This window comes from Polyodon spathula, chromosome 20, assembly GCF_017654505.1.
Source record: "Polyodon spathula isolate WHYD16114869_AA chromosome 20, ASM1765450v1, whole genome shotgun sequence".
In the NCBI taxonomy this organism is placed as follows: Eukaryota; Metazoa; Chordata; class Actinopteri; order Acipenseriformes; family Polyodontidae; genus Polyodon; species Polyodon spathula.
The window spans coordinates 26,594,168-26,613,500 of NC_054553.1; the positions used below are offsets into that span (position 1 = coordinate 26,594,168).

Below are 19,333 nucleotides of genomic sequence, written 5' to 3' on the forward strand. Positions count from 1 at the left end.
TACATATACAGTTTTGGTGTATATTATAATACATGTGACATAACAGACAGAAATTGCACAACTATGAGTGTTCTTTTTTAACAGCTGAAGAAGTTATTTTTGAAGTTGAATAATAATAATAATAATAATAATAATAATAATAATAATAATAATAATAATAGTAATACTAGTAATACAATTTTAGACCATAGCCAAAAAAAAAAAAAAAGTAACAGAATTCAACCATCCAATGCAATATATTTTGGTATTAACAGGGTGAATATTTGTGTGTAATTCCCCTGCTATGTGAGGGGTGATCCACACTTGAAAGCAATCCTACGCTGCCTCCTAGTGGTGGGTTACTGCAGCTCCTCTAGATCTCTAGAGCTGCTGAAATGAATGGTATTTATTTACCTCCATCCAAGCAGCACGATGCACTCTATTTCAAGTGCCTCCTGTGTGTGCTCCTGCATCAGGAATCATCAGCTCCCTTATTGTTGGTCATTTGAACTACTAACACTGGGGGGCGCTGGTTTTCTCAACATGCTTGGATGCTGTTCCCAATGTCTCCTGTATGTAAGGCTGTCATAATATGTATGTGCATGTGTTATAAATTAAAGCAAAGGGTTTTTGATAAAGCACAATCTTAGATGTACTACTACAGTCATGAGTTGCAGATTCGTTGAAAAACTTATTTTGCATATATTTTATAGTGAGCTAAGAGTAGTACAGTAGGAGCAAACAGATTGCAGCCATCTGGGCTTTCACTTATTTTACTTTCCTGCTTCCTACAAGACCTAAACACTGTTTTCCAATTGCCAAAGTTGCCATGAGATTCATGTTTTTGAAAAAATAGAAAAAGGTTTTACTTGAACTTGTTTATAATCATTAAAATTATTAACTATTTCAATTGAATACACTATTCATTTAAAATAAATGTGTGCATGCTTCAAATATTCCAGGATTGAAACCCTGGAAAACCAATATGCTGGTATATGAAGTGCCCACCTCTCTGTCTCTCCGTGTCAGGAAATTACATTGGAAAGACATAGGAAAAGGCAACAGAATGTTCACATCAAGCCAGTCTTTTTCATGGTTCTGTGTTTTTTGTGTTTTGTTTTTCAGAGGGTCTGGCTGTTGGAGTTGGCTTTGGAGCTGCTGGAAAGACTCTGTCAGCCAGCTTTGAGAGCGCACGGTAGGGTTCTGTCCAAGAATTTGTCTTTATTTTCCTTGAGTCCTGGCGTTCCTAGTTCTGTCTCTGCGTCCAACTGTAATTGGGTGATTCATCTCAACATAAAAAGAGAGGGTAAATGAAGGGCTGTTGATCCCACAAGTCCCTCCTGGCATCAAGAGCAAGGACAAATCTGCATTGCTTTCCACTGCACACAGGGCACCTTTCACTGTCTGAATGGTTAGCTAGACTGTGCACATTGTACAACTGTGTGGCCTGTCTCCAGCAACTTATAGGTTCCAGAGATAAGCATCAGTGCAGTACTGAGTAGTGAATTAGAGATGATCTACTGTAGCATTAGCACACGTTTCACTTCAATAGTTTGATCACAAAAGCATAGCCAAGTACAATAAAGCACAGTGAAAGCACGATAAAGCAAAAGCAAGCAGTGTAAAAAGCCAGGTAAAGCAAACAGGAAAAAATACCATGGCAAACCATTATAAATGCATGGTATAGTCATTGGAAAACCATGAGAAAACTGAAAAATGACCATGCAAATTCACCTGGGTAAACTTTTATAAGGCTACTAAACCCTAAACCAGTACAAGTGGACAATGGGAACCTGGTTTTGTCATTGCATTGTCTAAGCATCCTCTTTAAAATAAGACATATTTGAAAGCTCACTGCCACAGGATCTTTTTCACTGCTGGAACTCAGGAGAAACACACACGGTTCCATACTGCGTGTTATACTGGACAGTTTCCTTTTTCATCTTATTATGCTGGGTCTGGTTTTCTGAAACCAGATATGTGCAGCAGAGCTACTTGAGGTAAATCTACTGTAGCCAGCCTAAAATATGATGAGGGATTTTAAGCGGCAATTCATAAATAAATCGAATTGCTCACTTTGTATTTCATAAATGTGCGACCTTTTGGATTTAGCTCTCATGTCACCCCCTGCCAACCCTGCCAGTCCTACTGTAGGACTCTCAGGCAGAGACTGACAGTCGTGTCAATTGTTTTTTTTTTTTTTATATTTTGTTTTGTCAATTATTATCCACAGGGGTGGAGTTTCAATCCAGGCCTGCTGAAGTGAAAGGCGTTGAATGGTGAATTAGGTGAATTAGCCACCTGCACAATTTTGCACCTGTATTTTCAAATCTCACTGTTTAAAAATCAGCAGGTGTTTTCACAGAGTTCATAGTTTAGGCAACAAGAGTCTTAGGGGCTGATGTAAGCATATGTGCAAAGTGATTTACGGCCTGCAAAACACCTGTATTGCGGCCACGTGCACACCATGTCTAATGGCCATTAAAAGAGACTTTAGCGAGCACTGTAAATGCAGCGTATGTAAAGAATGTTTTTCACCTGCCGTTCTGCACACGCTCTCAATTTAGCACTTTGCCATCAATAATCCATGTATTCAAATGATGAATATGGGAAGGAATTGGGCAGTTCTCTGGAATACTAAGCGGGCGCAAACATTATAATGAGATGTTAGGATTTGGCCTTGCACTTAGGCAATTGCTGACCCTCCAAAAACTTTACACCTACTTGTGCAGACCATTGTAGAAGTGATTAATTAAGAGCTATATAAAACCACATACCATCAGAGACCTGGCATTGACCTCAAGATGGCTGCTGTGGTACACTTCCTGATGCGGCGACGCTTGGCTCTTGTTGGGGACGAGCCGGAAAACCTTCGGAGAAGAAGGGCAAGACAGGGAAGCTCCTGCATATTCAAACCCAGGGTCACTTTTTTTGGGATGCGGTGGTAAGGCACTATCGTCTCACTCCGCAGCTAGACCTAATAGCTGAATTGACCTGGTTGACTGTCCTCCTGGTAACACCGACTGCACTGACTTTCTCCACCATAGAGGACCATATGTCCTCTTTGTTAGCATAACTGATGTTGGCTGAGGCTTTTCCAAATAACTCATTTTTGCTGCGACCTCAGCTGTAAGGACTCCCCGTGGGCCAAGAGGGTTTTGCTGCCCTTCCTCTGACATATTTTTTTTGTTTGGTTTGATTTTCGTGCTCCACAAATCTCATACAGCGTCTACTGCTCTCTGTACTCCTAACTCACCTCACCTCTGGACTAAGTGTGGCTGCTAAATAGCCTGATGCACAGGCGGCCCTCATTGTGACCCTCATGATTGTGGCCCATTATTTGTGCGTGTTCAGTAACTTGCATTGCTCTTACACTTACATAGGCCACAGTGCAAAATTCCCTGGCCACTAGGCAATTTGGATTTTGCAGCCGCAATTGTTTGCACTGCGCCTATTCTTAATCCTTTAATCTCAGGAGTGCTTTTACAGTGGTATGATTGACTTCTACTGCCACTGAGTGGCTGAATTTAAACTTGATAGAAGGAAAAGGCAAATACTGCATAGAAGTACATATTCGTGCAACCATTTAAGTTTGAATCTCCATGGTTGATCTAAATAACCCTTGTGAAAAAAAAAAAAAACACACCTCTGTGCAGTTATGAATGTGGTTATTACAAAGCACAAATATGATGTGATTTATATTTATACAAGGACAAAATGTATAAGAAAAAGGAAACATACTTAAAGATTTTGTGGAGTATAGTTTATACATCTATAGCATATGTACATCAGTGTTTATTTATGTATGGTACCTTTTTAATGGAAAGCAAGCAAATGCTGTTTTAAGAAAATATAGATGGGGAGCATATGGACTTTCTCAACAGATTATTAGTGAACACTTAGAGACTGCTCTTGTTTTTAAAAAGCTCAAGCTTACAGTAAGGCTGAGACTCAGTCATCCATAGCTACTTTAATATCTAGCTATTCAGCGTTCAAATTGGGTAGAATAATGTAGTTTTCAACAAAAGTTGTGTTTAACAAAAAGGACTTGGATAGGTATTCACTCCAGATGGGAGGAATTAAATACAGTATGAAACATTGTTTAATTGCTTTTTTTTTTTTTTTTTTTTTTGCAATGCTTTAAAGCCTGTTAATTTACTTGCAGCTGTCACTAACTTTTATGTTTAAAAATCCAACCCAAACACAAAAGGTCTTTTTTTCCCCGCACATGTAAGGTGCATGTCACGCTATAGGCAAAGATTAAAAAGGAGGCTCTGCCTGTGAAAGAGTCGATTGAGAAGCATTACCCCTTGGAATGCAGAGAAAACGCCCTCCAGATGTGACCAGTGATATGATGTTGCCGCTGGACCCCTTCCAGACAGGAAGGTGAGGAAGAGGGCAGCATTGTCTCTATATGAGCCTATCTTTCGGAAAGAAAAGAAATCAGTCTTTGCGTGGATGTGTAAAGGGAACCAGATGCAATTTTACAAGCGTGCCTGGGAAAACACAAAATTCCTAAATTCTGCTGTGTCCTGTATAAAATAAGAAAATATCCCTTTGAAATAATAAAATTCATTTTACCCAGGTTTTGAGTGAAAGAATTCGCCTCTTGTGAAGACACTGATACCCATAAGATACAGGTGCAACTCGTTGGAATTTCTGCTTTTATTAAAAGCAAATGGAACTGGTGTGCCTCATATAATCAAGTAATATTTCATGATTTTGTCAACAGGTCTCTTAATTGTGCTGTAATTTAAATAAATGATTTTTGCATATATACGTTTGTGGCGTGTATACAGTACATTGGCATCTAAGAAACATACAGTTTAAGAGCAGGTAGAGCTAAATTACCAAAGTTATTAGGATCTAGACCTTGGATCGGGATTTGGATCTGGATCATTAGTGCACTAGAGCGACCATTTAAAAAAAAAAAAAACAGACTTTAAAGGTTGAAGTGTAAAAAGTAGTAAGGATTTTAACAGTGAATGTTAATAAATGCACAGGTACATTATTTAATCAGTTGCAGCAACACATGCTCAAATTGAAAATATCAAACAAGCAAAAAACAAAACACAAAAGAAGAGACAGCTTCTTTGGTCTTTAAGTATAGCGATATAATCAGATTGCGAAATATAAAATACCACTACATGCAAAGAACGGAAACACAAAAGAAGAGACTGCTTCTTCGGTCTTCAATCTGCTGGAGGATCTCTGGAGCGCCTTTACAGTCCAAATTAATTTAAATTCTCTGATAGTTAATTTCTAATTTGGACGAAGTACCCAAAGAAAACGGTCTCAATGAGTTAATTTCCTGCATAAATAATAAATACATAAACAATGACTCAATGATGGGGTATCTTATAAATATAATTTACTGATTTTGTGTTCATTCAATAAAAATATATTATGTTAAAATGTTTGTATTTCACTTGATGCCCATTTTTAACACCCCTTCAAAATCTGTTCGGGAACTGCATTTGCTCAAAGCACATTTCCCAATTTGATTATATCGCTTTACTCAGACCCTAGAAGCTGTCTCTTCTTTTGTGTTTCGTTTTTTGCTTTTTTGATATATTTCCATTAAACAATTTGAGCATGTGTTGCTACAACTGATTAAATAACGTACATGTGCTTGTTGTTTTCATTGTTAACATCCTGACAACTTTTTACACTTAGAACTTTAAAGTCTGATTTTTTCAAAATGGACGCTCCAGTGCACTGATAGTGTAAGGATTATTGCCTGCATTGTCAAACAGGTAAAACAATAATAACGATCCATGATGTGGTATGGAACTGAAAAGCCAGAGCACTATTTGTTATGATGTGTGTTTTTTTTTTTTTTTTTTTTGTTTTTTTTTTTTGGTATCTCTCTTCCTGCAGTGATTTAGACACATCTCAAACACTAGTGCACTAGAGTGGCAATCTTGAAAAGAGTTTAAAGTTATAAGTGTAAAAAGTTGTCAGGATGTGAACAATGAAAAGAAAAAATACAGGTACATTATTTAAACAGTTTTAGCAACATTCGGGGGAAGTATAACGCTATCTTTTTCGGAAACCTGTAAAGAACGTGACCTGTCTTTCTGCACCAGTTGAAGAGCGTGGCCCATGTTCTGCACCAGGTAAGGAGCGTGGCCCGTGTTCTGCACCAGGTAAAAAGCGTGGCCCGTGTTCTGCACCAGGTAAAGAGCGTGGCCTGTGTTCTGCACCTGTGCGTGTTTTCCTATATGTTGCAAAATATGATTGAGTAGCACCACAGAACGGCTGCATGTATGGGTTTTTTGTATTATATCCAGCTGTGTTGGATTGGGTTTAGTCTCCCCATCAGCAATCCGAGAATGTTTGGCAGTATCATTTTATATTTTTAAACCTGATTGGATGGAACCAGTTTGAACAACTCAATCTGGGTGTGACCCTGCTTTTTTCTTCTTTGTGTTTTTCTCTTTTTATTTTTTTTTACCATGGACACAGATAAAAGGGATCCTGTGTGTTCGGATTCCCAGATGAGGCTACTGAAAAGGGATAGGCCATCTTTTAAAGTTAAAACAAGCAGTTTCTTGTGTGCAGCTCCACCACGTATTGTAGTTATTAAACTCAATAAGAAAGAGGCTTTTGTCATAGTGACCATCTAAACCCAGTCACAAGGGACATCTTGTGCCAGAAAACTAAAATAATTTCAACCACAACATTCTTCAGGTGTTTGGTAAGCTGAAAATGTCCACCCCCCCTGAAAGAAATATCATTTGATTTTAATTTTGACTGGAGCTGAGGCCTTAGCCTCTCTTGCCAGCCAGCTTTGCAGCTGTTGTGCTGGATTGGCCACAGTTACTTCACACCTTGGCTCTGGCAAATTTCAGGCTGGTGTCCCTGGTAGACTGAGGGGGGTTGGCGAGAAGATATAATTGGTATGTAGATCAGCCTTCCCCATAAATTATCCAAAGAGCCTATTCCAGTACATGGTATTGTTCTAACAGTGTAATAAATTTAAAGTATCGTTTGAAGTTCACGAAATATAAAATAAAACTCGAATACAGTAAATTGCACATTATGTGTTATGTACATGGTACTGGAATTTCTTTTTAACTAACTTTTTTTTTTGGATTAGTTCTGGGTATACTGCAGACAGAGGTGTGTTCTTTTTGTATGCAAATCCGTGTCATCTTTTCCCTATACTGTGTTTGGAATCACACGTCTCCCACTTCTGTGTGCTGGCAGTGTCCTCCAGCAGTGAAGCCCTTGCGCTATCTGTCGTCTTTATTAATTTGGAGAGGTATATATAAAAGAAAATAATAATGCAATTAATTTTAAGAGTTCTCTGAGAAACCACAAAATACACAAGCCATCCTGCAAACTTATATAACAGGGGAAACCAGAGAAAAAGCTAAGGAATGTTTATTTTACCCTGCTGACCAAAACTCCTTTAACGGACAACCAAATAAAATTCCTAGAAGGAGACGATTCGCAGTCAAGCAAGCAAGCAAGCAAGCACAAGCTCAACCGGCAGCCAAACCACAGTGGCAGAGGGTTTTCCAAGAAACCTTAGTGATACAGTACATTATTATTCGTTTTTGTGTGTGTGTGTGTAAGGGGGCCACAAATGTGGTTTATACTTTACCACAGTGTAGTTCTTCAGAGCAAAAAAAAAAGCCATGGTAGTCATTTGTTTACCAAAAGATGTCTTGGAATTTAATGTAGAAACAAATGGGGAGGCCACATTTTAAGTGGTTATCGATAATGATCTAACAGCATTCTTATATATTGGCCAAGATTATCAAAGCTTTTTTTAAAATCCAAATAGTTTTTAGCACGGCGTTGTTTGTTATATTCTTCCATGAAATGTATATTTGCTGATTGTTCCTACACACTGAATTAAAGCCAGGACGAAACACACCGCTTCACCCAGCCCCCTTAAATATTCAAAGTAAACTCGCCCTAAACAAGCAGATTATAATTTACCTTCCAGTTGCTGTACTTTACCACAAAGCATATTTGTTTTTGTTTTGTTTTTTGTTTTGTTCACAATATATTTTCTGCCAAGCATCTCAAGAGCGAGTGATACCACAAAATTGTTGCTTTAGCAAGAAAAAATAAAATGAAACCACATGTTTATGCATTCTTTTCATGAAAGAATCTATTTATGAACTACTCTTTTTTTCCCCCTGAAACCCATGTAGACAGATAAGGAGGAAAAATATGTTTTTCTAGGGTTCCACACAATGGCATGCATTCATGGGAGCTCTTGTAAAAGGACTGGAGTTGTTTGGCTGTGCGTGCCCACAGACAGTTTCCAGTCTAACCCTGATCAGTTAAGAATGAAGGCTGTGAGGCTTAGTGTCTCAGTATCTCCAGGCGGTGATAATATTATTGCAAGCGTGATAGATCCATAGGTTCAAGACGGTCATCTTCGGCTCCAAACAACCAGTCATATAAATCATTTTCATGGGGGTTTGACTCAATAGGATGCTGCTAGGCCATTATGGACAGCGTTACTGCTTCTGGAGGTCTAGACTTGCTGGTATTGTAGTTAGATGGGAGGCCATATGCTGCCTTGTATGAAGTGGGGATAGGGGCTGCGTGTGGAGCGTTCTCCCCTGTATCCAAACAGCATACAAGGACCCTATCACACTAATTTACAGGATGCAGTGGTTTGCTGATGGATCATTAAGCCAAGGGCTTTTCTGCTCAGTGTCTGGATATAAAGAGCATGTTATTCCAAACAAAAATGCTTCTGTATGTAAAGTGCTTGGATTGGTGGACGCTATGTCCTCTAGTCTCCTCCTTTTGAACAGTAGTACCACCATGGATACAGACCTGGCTTTACAACAAGAACTATACAAGCACATTTTTATTTCCCAGTGCCACTAGAATGTTACTAAAGCCACTTTCACTGTGTCACTCCTACTGGGTCCTGGTTAACCAGGTCACAATCTTGCATGGTGTGAAACCATATACCTGGCTCATACTTAGGTTAACCTGGGTCCCGGTGACCCATTTCAGGATGTGGGTTGACACTCTTTGACCCAGGTTTAGCGATACAAAATTCTTGACAGCTGCTCATGAGCCAATGCAATAACAAACAGCTACACCTGTGTGAGGGTTTCACTTCCGCAAGGAACATTTCTGTTTATTCTGTTTAGCCAAGAGCCACATTGCAGCAGGGATGAAGAAATATTTGCTGTAATCAGCCCGGGTAGGTTCTGACTCGGGTAGATCACGACAGTGTGAATGGGGCTGACGGCAGTGTGAAGTACTTAATTCTAGCCCCTGAAATAAATGCTGTTAATAGAATGATAACTATGTCACTCAAACCTTTGTTGAGCCACTGTTTGCAACCAGGGCACCATCCGTCCATTACACAACTCAGACAGTACTATTGCCATTACATCCATTTATTGTAGTCTTGATGGTTCCTATTAAGGGATTATTGCTGTTGACAGCTCCATGTGTTTTTTGTTAACGTTTTTTTAAAGCAAGTGCAATGTCTTCTGGTGATCTCTGTTTTTTGCGCTTTTAGCGGCTTTAATTATCTATAAAAAATGTAATTACAAGGTTCTCTCAACATCTGCCAGAAACCTCAGCGAAAGCCCTCAGGACATTGTAAAATGGGTTTACGAAGCAGCACATGGCCCTGCACTCGCAGAAATGAAAAAGACTGCATTGCCATTGCCCAAAATATTGAATTGAACGAGCAGCAAGTAGTTCCTCTCCCTCAGCAAACTGTTGCCTTTGGAGACTTGTGATTTCAGTCTGATGTTATTTCCGTTCCTAAGCACTGGTGTGCACTTCAAAACAGTTCATACTCGATGGAAACAGTTAATGCAAATTGGGCTTGATCATGCTTCTTGGGCAAAGTTACTGTACACTGGGTTAAGAAAACAATTTATAAAGGACAGAAAAGACCAACATCAGGGCATCAGGATAGATAGATAGATAGAGAGATTCTGTTTCTTCAACTGTGTACGTTGTACTATCATAAATCATCTATAGAGTTGTATTCCAGTTTATCATTTTCTGTTTTTCTCTTATATCAAGCCTTGGGTTTGTGATGCGAGTCACGTAGCAGGGAGATTGATTGCTTCTTGCCTGTAGGGTGGCACTCTGTGTGGCATGGTGCCCCCTGGAATGTTTTCACTATAATTTAACCTGATAAGCAAGTTTGACTTGCTGTATCTGATAGGACTCAAGTTATTGTGTATACATTGCAGATTATAAAAGAAGCAGGCAGTGTAGAGAAACATTTACATTAGCAAATATTTTTTAAAAGAAAGATTTGTACCACAAAGAATATTGACCCCCACCCCCCCTGCCAAAAAAAAAAAAAAAAAAAAAAAAAAAAATCAATTAAAGGCAAATGTAATATTTGTGGGATGGGATGTAGTAACATCCAAAACAAGTAAACCATACCACATGCCCCCAAAATAAATGAACTATTATGGAAAATAAGATTAACACTTCATCCACCATTCTGTGTTAGACAATCACTGTTAGAATCGCAGGACAGTCCTGTGAGCAAGCCCTCCTGGAACAGTGTTCTCCTAGAGTCCGGTATAGTGGCAGCCTGCTATCAAGGACCATTCTGCTCCTTATCGTCAGTTTGAGATATGAGTGCAGCTTTCTATTGATATGCGTTTTCTTGCTTATCAAGGTAGTTCTACATCAGCTTTGTTGCTAACAAGAGCCCTATTGATATTGTTTACTTTGTATATGCCGGTTGAAACACCTGTACTGGCAGCCTGGTTTAAAAATAGTTTTCCAAATACAGAACTGGGTAAACAAAAGCCATGTTTACTTTAACTTATTGTACAGCTGTAGGGTGTGTCTTCATGTAGCGGCGGTCACAGTTTCCAAGTAAGTCTATGGCAGCTCTGTTGTACAGTACAATATAGATTACATTATCTTATCCAGTATTCAAGGATTCAGGTTCTATAAATAAAGCACAAAAGTAGATACTATTTTATGGCAATAAATACTAGGCAGTTTGTTTGATTAGTAAGTACCAGTTTGAAGGGCAACACTATTATCTAGATTATCATTTGCTTCAGCCAGTTTAAATCTGAAGGCAAGTATGTACTGTTGTGTATATTGTTCTGACATGTTCTTTGTGGTGAATTGATCTCAATGCCAAGATGTTTTTAATTTCACTTTCAGCAGTATTTGGGAGGTGGCCTGTTAGATGAATGCATGTTTGTTTCCTTGTTGGAGCGTACGATGAGGGATGTTCTGTAAACACACCAGGTTCTCTATAACCCTTCTGTCAGGGTTTTCCATCTGAAACCAGCAGAATGCAAGCTTGCTTTTGTCCCTGTGCAGCCCACAAGGCACGTCTGCCTGCTTTCTCGCACATCCTGCATTGAAACTCGCCTTGCAAGCCAAGAACTAACGTGAGACCTTTAGTTACTGTAACTGTTTTCAGAAAAGATTGAAATGTTAGTATAAACAATAGCCTAATTTAGATCGGCATATCCAACGTCCGCTAATATACATGAAGCATCCTCTAGTGGGCATGGAACAAATCCTTGTTGGTTCAATAAAATCTGTTAAATAACTTAAATTGACTTTTCCTTTAAAAAGTTGTGCGTATACAGTTGTAGTCAAAAGTTTATATACCCCAATGGAAATTTATAGTTTCTAGAAATTTCTCAAACAAATAATTATATAAGTTTATATACCCCAATGGAAATTTATAGTTTCTAGAAATTTCTCAAACAAATAATTATAGGATCAATCTTTTGTAGCCAAAGTTTTGCTTTTGTGGATGAGGAATACATTACAAGAAATACATGTCTACAATTATTTATTTCAGCAATCTTTTTGCAAAACTTCAAAAATGCTAATTCAAAAGTATTCATGCCCTGAGAAGCTAAATGAAATTAATAGCTAGCTGAAGCAGCTTCAACAATAATAACCTCTTTTAAATGATTAGGATATTTGTCAGTGAGCTTTTGGCATGATTCTTTACTGGGTTTTGACCATTCTTCAACACAAAATTGTTCCAGTTCATTCAAATTGCGAGGACTTCTCTTGTGCACATCCTTCTTCAACTCATACCAAAGATTGACCCTTTTATACTCTCTTAGAATGTTTACTTACAATCTAGCATTTTCTAAGCTTTTCTAGAATTAGGTTCTGCATTATCATATTGAAATTTCTTACACCTTGTAGACAATACTATCATAGCATTAAAAGGGTATGAATACTTTTGAATTAGCAGGGTTTTTTTGCAAAAACATTGCTGAAATAAATAATTGTAGCCGTCTATTTAACTTTTTTCTTGAGCTTTGCTACCTAAAATTGTTTGTCTTCAATAATTTTCTAGAAATTATAAATTTCCATTGGAAATTTGACTACAGCTGTAAATACACACATACACTGTGTGCACCATGCAAAGACCCTTTGCGGCTGTTGACTGAAGTAATTAATCCAAAATCTGTACTGAAGTTTATTTGTGGATCTTTGAGAGGGACGTGAGAATGTCCTTCCTAACTGGAAACATCTACGGCAGTGAAGATGCGATGGTACTCCTGGAGCTATGGGAAATAAGCCTAATTTACAGGGATACAGAGTACCACAACAGCCATCTGTGGCACTGTTCCCCACTTTGACTTGTCAGTTGCTTGTCATGGTACCAGAGATTGTGTGCTCTTGGATGTGAAAGCATGTCAGGCGGCGTGACCAGATTGGCATTCACCTCTGTCCTTGGTTGCAACCGTCCTGGACCCATGTATTACTTCTTAAGCTTCGCAATGTTTTGTACAAACCCAGTAAGTAACCATAGCTGCCAGAAAATCCTCCACCCAACTTCTTTTTAAAGTGACTAAATGGAGCTGAATTGTTGTCGAATCATCCTGAGACCTACTCCAAATTGAAGATGGCAGGAGTTAACTGAAACTCCATTGAGACAAATCAGTTATTGTTGGTACAGCTGACTTAGTGAATGGCGCCTTTGGTTTACTTGCAGGTGGCCATATGGCCGAGAGCTTAGCAAAATCCCAATGTTATTTCAGATGTTTTCACAAGGGGTTTAACCTTGGGTCCTTTTCAGGCCATTTTCATGGTGTAATTTAAAAAGAATAGTGTCTTTATTAACTGGAGTTCATATCCACTGACTTGGTTTTTATTTTAAGGAGAGAGCCAGCTTTTATTAACATATATAGCAGCTTTGACAGACCCAGAATGCTTTGCTGGTGTATTTAATTCTGTCATTTCTTACCTATGAAGTCCTTGTGGTGTTAATATAATGACTCCCAAGACGTTCATGTTGAAACCAAAGGGGATTTAACCCTTTCAAGACCAAGCATTTTTCAGTGAGATGCGCCCCCAGGACCAAGCGTTTTTTGGCTGTAGTTGACTCTTTCTATAAAAATTCACTAAAAATTAAATTGTTACAGTAGCATCTTGCAAATGGTGTCTTCTTACTTTAACCCTTTGTGGTCCATTTATTCAGCACCTGTCAGACGTGTCATGTCCAGTTTATTTTCACACACGCTGTTTAAAAGTATTTTTTTTTCACAGTAAAACAGATTTAAATGGCATCAACAGGACATGCAGTACTGCATCTCCAGCCAAGCCCCACCCCTTGTTTGCTGTATTTATCACATACCTCTTCATAATCGTGCATCTCCTGATCACTCGTTTTATCACCAAACTCCTCAATAGTGCGATCCAAGTCATTATTTTATTACTATAACATCTCAAAAAGCTCTTCAAATGTCCATGGTATTCTTTGAACACTGGATGCGGAAGCAGCTATCTTGTTTGTTTATGTCCGTGTTATCTCTGTGGTGCAGGGGCTAGTGTATTGCTCAGATCTGCCCCCTTTTTTTCGACTTCTCTCAGCTCCTATCAGTCTCACTCGGCCATTGAAAGGTTTTCTCTGCTTTTTCCAGAGAAAAAATGACTAGAAACCTGTGCTTGATGTCTTTTTGATGATGTCGGACAGCGTCCCACATCGAACCGGAAAGAGAGAATTGTAATGTTGGATCTGGTCTAAACAAGTTTCTGTGATGTTTTGTTTCTGCTTTTGTCTCTTTCTGGCTGCTGTACAGTGTCTGCCCTTTAGACACTAAGTGCCCCTCTCAGTGATGTCACACGAAAAAAAAATCAGAAAAGGAAACGCTGAAAATATAATGGCTCAACGATATATTCTCATTGCATATGTAGAAATGCATCACGTTAAAAAGTGACAAGAAATGTAAACATAATGACATGCAAAGCTGCAATCCCAGCAGGAGTTGGACATGTTGTTTGCCAGGTTAAGAGAGGATGTGCATTCCTCCACTGTGTGGCAAGCCTTGTCTCTGGGTTTCCTCAGAAAGGATGCCTCTTCCATGAGGCTCTTCTAACAGCGATAGAGTTAGGAGTGGTCATGATGATGCTGAAGTCCATAGGGCTGGAACAATAGCCAGTATGGGTGGGAGAGAGTTTTTAGTAAGGTCAAGGATCAGTCAAATTCTCTACTGTTTTTAATGAGAGCTTGAGTGGGCAGTAAACTTACTCAGAACTTTTGGATGGGAAAACCTTGAAAACTAAATGTTATTCTTTACAGTCCTCAAAGAGGACATTGTATGGAGCTCCGAAGGACATACCAGCTTGTGAAAAGGCCCTTTTCTTGTACTCTCTCTCTTTCTTTCTCTGTCTCACAACAGCTGCTTGGTGCCTGTGGATTGCTGTAGCTCCACCGCTTTCTCAAGACATCTGTAACCCTTTGCTGGATCTTAAAGCTCCCCCTGTGTAGACAAAAGACCTAATTCAGAGATCAGAGGTCTCTAGTAACGGAATCAGTATAGGAAGTAGAGTCTTTTTTTTTCCCTGCAGAATTCTGCACCATCTGGATGTCATACAAACAAAGGCCCTTTCCACACTGCATAACTGATCTCGAGAACTGTATTCGAAACTGTTCTAATTAATCCAGCTCAAAGCGTCCACACTAAGGTACTGTTTCATGTTTAGTCAGGCTTAATGCGTCCACACACTCTTAGAATAGTTTATTTTTTATTTTTAAATAGTTTGGGTTTTAATTTTAATCAGGTGACGTCCCTTTAAACAAATTGAGCTGATTCTGTTTTCATAATTTTAAATAATTAAAAAAGCTCTTAATTACAAAGCAATTTTTGTTTTTACCTTCATATCTTTCCTACGTCTAATTCTGGTCCCCTTTTATTTCAAACAGAGCTGACAAATTACGTTAACTGTTCATCCCGATCCTACTTTTAACTCGCATTTCATTTTTGCAGTCGTGTAATTTAACGTTGTGTTTTTGTTATTTTCCCCACTAGTTTAACAAGAGAGGTCCTGAAGGTTTTTTTTTATTTTGTTTGTTTTTTAAACGTAATAATGAATCCCCAAAGTCCTTCAAGTGCCAGTATTTCGCCAAACATACCACAAAGCATTTTGGGATACTGCTGTAGTGTGGTATCACAGCGTCCAGACTTCTGATAAACCGCATTACCTTATGCGATCTAATTAGAACCAGACTCGAGACTACCCCCTGAGGTGATCTCGAGTCCGGTTCTCAAGTACAATATTAAATGCTGTGTAGTGTCGACCCAAATCATATTTAGCACTATTAAGCCAGTTTAAAGGCAACTAATACAGTTTAAAGGCATAGTGTGGACAGGGCCGAAGAGAATGAGTAAGTCCTACCCATAGCTGTGCATTTACTTTGTCTAGGTTCACTACCGCTGTGACACTTCACACAGCATCAGTCTGCTGGACCCTTAATCGGAACTCCCCACAAATTAATTCTTGCCTCTGTTGTCTCCAAAAGAAAGAGGAATCTTTCTTTTGGAGTTCGGTCTTCACAAAACTGTCTAATTTACTGTGTGTACTGCTGCAAAAGGCATGCAGCACTTGAGGTTATTGTAGAAAAGACATGTAAATCAAGTATGATAATGCACACATGTATCATGCATTTACATTACACCACTAAGGGTCTTCTTGATTGCTTTTGACATACTGCACAAGTCTTGTTAACAAGACACGTAAGAATGTGCTTGTACCATTGGCAGCTTTTGACAGCTGTGTAATCGTTTTGGAGCTCTGAGACCATGCTGTGTGATATTGCTGTCATGTCTTGTTTCACCTATTGGTGGTGCACTTACAAAGCCTTGATTTATTTTTTTTTTTTTTACTGGCTGTCAGAAATTTCACTGAAGTGTAACTGTTTATATTGGAAGACAATAAACCCCCTTGCGTGCGAATAAACTAACTTGCACAAAAATAACCCCTGTTTCTCAGCCAGGCCAGGTGGCACAAGCCTGCATCTAATCACACCCTTCTTCACTGTATTTACTTAAACTCTTATTAAAACCAGCATGGCTTTTAACTGCAGCATCCCTTTTACAAGGATAGCAGCCTGGTGTAAACCAAGAATGGATGCATGTCAGTATAATTTGCCAATCAGGCATCAAATAGGGGTCTCACGTTAATCTAATGGCCATTAATCTTAGTCTGCAACAAATATATGTAAAGCAAAGTGACAAAATAGACTTAAGGTTGAAGTTACCAAATGCCTGTGTTTTTCTTCACTGGTAAGACTTCATTCGTTGTATGTTTTGGATTAGTGATGTAATTTATTAGTCACAGTGTTTATAGATGTTAGATTCAATTAATTTTGTTCCACTTTAGACAAAGCCTTATTCATTGTCAAATAGGTGCTATAATTACAATTCAGAGTACTATGTGAGTTATGCCTTTTCTTTCCTGTGCTGTTTTATTTGGAACTGCCTTAAAGACTTTGCTCAGTAATCATGACTTCACCATAGCTAAGTATATACAGAGTGATTATTAAGCGTGTGGACAATTTCACAGTGATGCTGTGGAGGAAACACTCTTACACAATGTGCGCCCCTTTGACAGTGCTACGCTCTGCTGCTTTTGAAGTTTTCCCAGCAATGGAAATAACAGAGCCGATATTAAACAGGTAATGTAGTAACATTTAGGCACTGGTGACAAGTGTGGTCAGGTTTCACTGAACTGCAGTAAATTATATTTCCACAGCAAAGTGGCCAACTCCCTTTATAGTCATCAGTCTATCTATCTATTGTTCTGTCTCGATTTGAAGACGTTATTTGTTTGTCACTGCCTGTCAGGGTGAGAGACACCTGAGCAGCTGTCTGCTGTATCCAGAACAGCCAATACACAAAAGACACACAAAGCATGACTTACCAGCAGGTGTTATTATAATTGTTGTTGTACTCTACCTGTCATTTTTTAAACTGATTTGGGGGTTGAGCTTGTGTTTAACATGGGGAACCAGGTGGTATTAGTAAAAGAAAAAAATAAATAAAATAAAAATATAGTAGCTAATCAACCTTATTACCTCTTGATCATGAATCATCTCATTGTATACAGCGGAGGGTTGAGTTAACATTTACTCTGCGTATGACTAATACTTCAAATAGTTACTGTACCTTAATAAACATTGCAATGTTGACGATAAGGCTGAAGTGCAACGCAGCCTTAAGAAGCAAGCTACAGTAGGTGCTACATAATGAAGGCCTTGCTGTGTGGCGAGGCAAGGCAGATAAGGGTAATAGTCTGTCTTTAAACAATAGTAATAAATCAGCGGGATACAATAGAGACCTCTTTGCTTCTCAAGGTCTGCTGCTCTGGGATATGTAGACGTGCCCTGTGGCAAGTAGCAATCATGTCGAATGTGTGATTGAAACCTAGCAGTAAGCATGATTTAACTTGGTCTAGAATAAGCTGTAGAAATCAACATATGCAAGTATGCTGCTTATTGCATGAACTTCTAAACTAAAGAAGAATTAAAGGAGTGAGTAATTGCCCACTCATTTTTTGACCACAGCCATAGTGGGGATTATTGCTATTTTAATTAGTAATAATGAATGTTATTTTTCAAAAAACAAAAAAATTAGAAACCATACATTTTAGAGATGAAGAACAAATAGTCCACTATTGTATTGCACAGTATACGGTTCAGAGAAATGAACAACCATTAGCCAAAATGAATGGCACACAAATAAAATGTCATTTACAATAACAATCTATACAACAGCTCCTCAATGTTAGAAACCACACACTTACAAACTGGCCAGTCAACACTTGAAATCAGAGACCACACCGCTTGAAACCAGCGGAAACAGGACTCCTGGCTGCTATGAAAAATAGGAAAAGCAGATGCTGGAAATCTTACCAGTTAAACACAGCTGCTCTTCTGGCTTGTTTTTTTTTTTTTTTCCTATTTCTTTTCTTGGGTTAAAGAAGTAGCCATTTTAGTATTGCAATACATAGTCACGAAGTCAAACTTACGAACACCCACCATTTCCAATAAGTTCTGCCACTGTGTGATATTTTGTGATTTGTTTTATAAGTGTAGACAAATTAAAAAATGTTGTACATTACCTGGAATTAATACAGAAATTTTGATTACCATTTAACATGCCTGGGGAATAATCTGTCCTTTTAAATTTTGTGAACTTGTTTACTTTGCTCATCTCTTAACCTGGATATTAGAAGGTCATTTGTACTACATTGTTTTTTTTTTTTTTTTTTTTTTTTTTTTTTTTTTTATGTTACTGTTTTTATGTGTAAAGATAGCATGTTAAAAAAAAAAAAAAAAAAAAAGTCTGTGCCTGGGATGCCTTTAATTAGCAAAGACACACAACATATTTGGGGCTTTTTGCAAAGGAGAGCTCTGTTAACGTGAAAGGCAGAATTTGTAGAGGCTTAGTGGTTTGTAAGTGCTTCCTTTGTGTGGTTTATGCTTGGAATCTGGGGGTTAATTTCTCAGGACAAAAAACACAAAAGCTGCCTTCAGCTCCTTGGCCAATGTGTGCAGGTTAATGATTTGAACAGTACAATATGTAAAAGAGGGAAATGTTAGAATTTACCCAAACCCTTGCTGTGCCTGGTAGAGACTGGTGTGCTCACCCTGTCCAAGTGCTTTATGAACTGAAACCACAAGCTGGTTTCTCTTGCATTTCATCCAGTAGTTTTTTTTTTTTTTTTTTTTTTTTTTTTTTTTTGTCAGAATTGTCCTGTCTCTGAATCTTTACTTAGTCTTACAAATTGTTCTGGAGGAATATCTGAGGTAAGGAGATTATATATATATATATATATATATATATAATGTGTGTTTGTGTGTGTGTGTGTATATATGGCTTAATGCTATGTTGATACAGACATCGTCTCACTGTTACAGTTCCTAAATCGCAAAACAACTGTTCTGATTTACATAGCACCAGGTAGCTGGTTGCTCCAATGTGCCTGCCAGGTGTACTTGAGACGTTTGATCATTTCTTACTGCAATCTATCATGTTTAGAATACCACAGCAGCTGATCTGGCTCATGTGGTTAAAGTAGCTTGGCTGCGTGTCATCATGTGTACAGTACA

The 19,333-nt window shown here is 38.4% G+C and overlaps 1 protein-coding gene across 3 annotated transcripts in view; it reads left to right on the forward strand.

The window, feature by feature from the left end:
* The window catches only part of LOC121295511 (zinc transporter ZIP11-like), a 135,452-nt gene that overhangs the window by 97,413 nt on the left and 18,706 nt on the right, over positions 1-19,333 (forward strand). For all 3 annotated transcript variants that reach the window (XM_041220209.1, XM_041220210.1, XM_041220212.1), the window contains one exon: positions 1,105-1,174. In XM_041220209.1, coding sequence (XP_041076143.1) covers positions 1,105-1,174 — 70 coding nt within the window. The remainder of the gene's footprint in view (positions 1-1,104; positions 1,175-19,333) is intronic.